The sequence below is a fragment of the Bradysia coprophila genome, unplaced genomic scaffold (genome assembly GCF_014529535.1).
Source record: "Bradysia coprophila strain Holo2 unplaced genomic scaffold, BU_Bcop_v1 contig_297, whole genome shotgun sequence".
NCBI lineage: Eukaryota > Metazoa > Arthropoda > Insecta > Diptera > Sciaridae > Bradysia > Bradysia coprophila.
The window spans coordinates 669220-673313 of NW_023503555.1; the positions used below are offsets into that span (position 1 = coordinate 669220).

General features: G+C 36.5%; 1 protein-coding gene across 1 annotated transcript; it reads left to right on the plus strand.

The window, feature by feature from the left end:
• The first annotated feature begins 1076 nt into the window (after positions 1–1076).
• On the plus strand, positions 1077–3017 carry LOC119078676 (guanine deaminase-like). Its single transcript, XM_037186337.1, has 3 exons — positions 1077–1177; positions 2371–2565; positions 2629–3017. The coding sequence occupies exons 2-3, from the start codon at positions 2392–2394 to the stop codon at positions 2941–2943; spliced, it is 489 nt and encodes a 162-aa protein (XP_037042232.1). The 5' UTR covers positions 1077–1177; positions 2371–2391; the 3' UTR covers positions 2944–3017.
• The last annotated feature ends 1077 nt before the right edge of the window (positions 3018–4094 follow it).

The following is a 4094-nucleotide window of genomic DNA, read 5'->3' on the forward strand; positions in this document are numbered from 1 at the left end:
ATTGAATGATTGCCGCTTCAGAACATGTCCGCTGTATATTTATTTTCTGAAAAAATCTCACAGAAACATTAACCGATGCATCTGTAAATGCATGGGAGAGTGCTGAAAGATCCCGCTAAATTATTCAACTTTGTAGCGTCAAAGATGTCATAGTACTGGCGAAATTTGAACTGAAAATGACATAATGCTGGTTCTAAAAATGTCAGCAAAATTTTAGCGCGGGAAAGTTGAATTCGAATCGAATATCTGTAAAGCCCAAGAAATGTGGCAGAAATTGAATCGATTTAGAGGAAAAATTAAATGATTTCTCACAACGCAGGCGAAAAATAGTCAATTTCTCATCTCAGCTGAAACTTCGGGAGCAATTATTGTAAAACGTAATGAGATGTGGTAAACCTCGGCAAAAAGTAGGAATTTTCATTTTGAGGGTGACACCCGAGCCGTAAAAAAACGATACAATCGAAGCATATGAGATAATACCACAGGAAGTGGGCAAATATCCAAAAATAATTGGCAATTTTAGACGTTCTTAGCCGAAAATTTCTGCATTGTATCTATTGATGCAAGTTGGTGCGCCTTTAAAACTTAAGCCCAAATGTACTGCAATGATTTAAAAATATACAATCGAATACACACGGAGCCTATTGTGCTTAATATTAGATTGTTTATTGCACTTCAGCCCAACCTTCCCATACTAGCATTGTTGTATAGTACGGCTCGCGGATGCAAATGTTGAATCAAGCCGTAGTACCAACTACACAGTCTTTTTTATGTCCGACAAATACAGGGGTAGTGTTCGGCTGTATCCAAATGCTCCCCATACAGATCACAGCATGTGACTCTTTTTTTTCGGCTATGGTGGTGAGATGCTTATTAAAATCGAAATGGACAGTTAATATTCCAATAAATTCAGTTCGGCTAGATATATTCGATATACCTAGTTCGGCTCTGCACTAACAAGCTAAATGTTAAGCATCTGTATTATAAAGAGAAACTTATTCAATTCATTGATAGGAACATTCACTAACAGTAATAAAGCTCCTTATCTATGAAAAAAGTATGTCACGTCACGGCAATGTCGTATTTATAATCGAAAATGAGAGATACACCAAACCATTTATTGTGCAATCTGCCTGCTTCAGTTTCTTCTTGATAGTGTTTAGAGCAACAAAACGCGGTGAGATTAAAGTTTAAAAGATTAAGTTTGAGCATTGATTTTTGCGTTTTAATTAATGTACTGAAGAGAATTGAAGTGAATTTTCCGATGGAGAGTCTCCATTAGAGAACCTACTAAAAACTGGAAACTGTAAAAGGATCTGTGAAATCCTTACTTCCACTAGTGCTGTGATATTTATAGCTTCATTTCTTTATCGCATATTACGAAGTTCACTAAAGTTCTATTCTCTCTAAACAAACACATCTGAAGGTCGATTTTTGTTGCATTTTATCGCTGTTGATTAGAGTATCTTACAGTTTTGCAGAGAAACATCATTTCATAACCTTTCGCAGACCGCAAGTGTGTACACGTAAAATGGCAAATCTTCCTATGATATAGATTAGATGAGATTGGATTCCAATATGTAAAAGCAAAGAACCAGATCAAAGATCCTTTGATTCCTTCTACCAACGCTTACTCTTTTTGTGTTACTGAAATCAGTTTTAAGCGAGGAATCGTTACCCTATCACAGACGGCAAGCATATGACAAGTATTATTATTGGGTCTATTACTTCCATCGATCAAAGTATTTTTAATTGGTTGATTTCCAATCTTGTACTTCAATTTTTTTAACATGCATTTTACTGTATGAAGGACCATATTACGCAGAACTTGTCATTATTTTTGTCGTCGTTATCGATAACAGATGAATAGCCGTATGTGACAGGTTTTAAGGCGTCTGCGATACAAAGATGTTAAATCATTGTGGATTTCATGAATAATAGAAATAGATTCCCAACCTAAGGCCGATGTGACGAGGACAATTCTGTGTGTGTAGGTGATCGTTAAGCTTCCAGAGGTTCGTTAATGCTTGCAATATCGCCAAGTTAAACGTCCTAGACTCTCTCTCTGCACGTTTTGGTATATTCAAAGCGATTATTGATCTAATGTTAGTGGAATTTAATCGCTTTGCATGGCTAAAGTCTAAGAAATTGCTCCAGAAGCTTTTCCTTCTTAATTTTTAGTAAACATTTTCCTATCAAACACGGCGATAGTCTTTGACAACTCACAATTTTTCAGCTGCTTTCGTTAACATGAAAAATAACAGTATGAACTCGGGGCTGTCCTTGTCCAATTGTTTGCCCAATAAACACAGATGACTTATATTGTTGACATAAAGAAGATAAATGTTTTTCTATTCTACATAATAACAGAAACCACCATCACAAGGAGCAATGACAGCAAATATTGATTCAGCTTGTGTTCAACGAACGATGGACATAGCCCTGGCTTCTGTAAAAGCAGGTGGAAGACCATTCGCAACAGTAATTGCGGACGAGAAAGGTAACATCATTGCTGAAGCAACCAATCAAGTTGCTCAAACTCATGATCCAACTGCGCACGCTGAGGTAGCTTCCAAATACTTACCACAGTTTCTTCTTGAAGATTTGCGAAATTTTATTGATTTTTAGATTGAAGCAATTCGAATAGCATGCAGGAAATTGGAAACGGAACACTTGACAAATTGCACGTTCTACGTATTGGCTCATCCTTGTCCAATGTGCTTGGCTGCAATGTATTACTGTTCACCGAACAAGGTCGTTTTTCTCACAACTCGTGAAGACTATGGCAAGTACTATAAGGATTCTAGGCGATGGTTCACATTCGAGACATTTTACGATGAATTTGGCAAGGATTACACAGAGAGAAATATGCCAACTATCTATCATCCGCAGGAGGAGACTTTGAAGATTTATCAGTTGTGGGAGGAACAAAATCGAAAGTAGATGGAACATGCATGTTTTAGGTACACATTTTGCTCCTTTGATTGTATATTTGATTATCATTATAAAGATGTTTCGCGTAAAAATGATCGTTTTAAAGACTTTCTTTGCCGCTGGCCACTCCACTCCTAAACAAGCCTGTTCCCAAAATTCTGCAATATTGAGGAATGATGGCTGAAATTGTTCCCACCTCTTGGAGGGGAACAAAATTTCCAAAAGAAGTGGTTTCCTATATCATCATTCTGATGAGCGATAGCTCCTGCTATAGCTGGAAATAGAGGTGGAAGTGACAAAATATGTTGGTGTTTCAGGGATTTTTTGCAGGATGTCAAATGAGGAAGAATGGCGAAATGTTTTTTCTTGCCGATTTTTTGTTTTTTGGACTTTTTAAATTAGTTCTAGGACTTTAGAATATTGAAGAATTTACCATTTTTACCACTGAATCGCTCTCATTTAATTTACATTTGCGGCAGATTAAATATTTCTGGTTATTGTGTGATATAGAGAGGCCAATTTTCCGTTAAAAATATCTGTTCTAGTGCTTGGTTGTAGATGCTATGGTACTTCCCAACAACTTATATCATTTTAGACGATGTATTCTGCGGTGAGGTAAATTTTTGAAATACAGAAAACTGTCGTCTGAAAGAAATGCATTCACAAGGAAGGATGTTGAATCACTTAAGAACAAAATTCCAATTTTCTTTTTTTTTGAAAATGCTATTCGCACATTGTGCGTATAGTCGCTTATAATACTTTGGCAACTAGCACATTGTCCTTATAAAAACTTGAGAAGGACTTTGGTTCGATGCTATTGAATTCATTCCTAGACAAATGGTGTACTGATACTACTGAATTCATCCTGATGCAAGTTGCGTAAACTAGCTACTATATAAGGAACTTTCCATAAACGATGTCCCCTTTTTTCAGTTCTGTCAGAACATTTAAATTATCTCGAGAAATATACGTAGTATGACTTTGAATGTGTGTTCTACCCAAAGTATATAAACACTGAAGGTACCGCAGACCCTCAGGGAATAGCAAAAAATCCCGACTTTCGGGTGAATATAAGATTTATAATATTACATCTGCGATGTTTGGCGTAATAATGTTGTCAGAACTGCGTTGCTCAGTATAAACTTTCCTGTGTTGAGTAT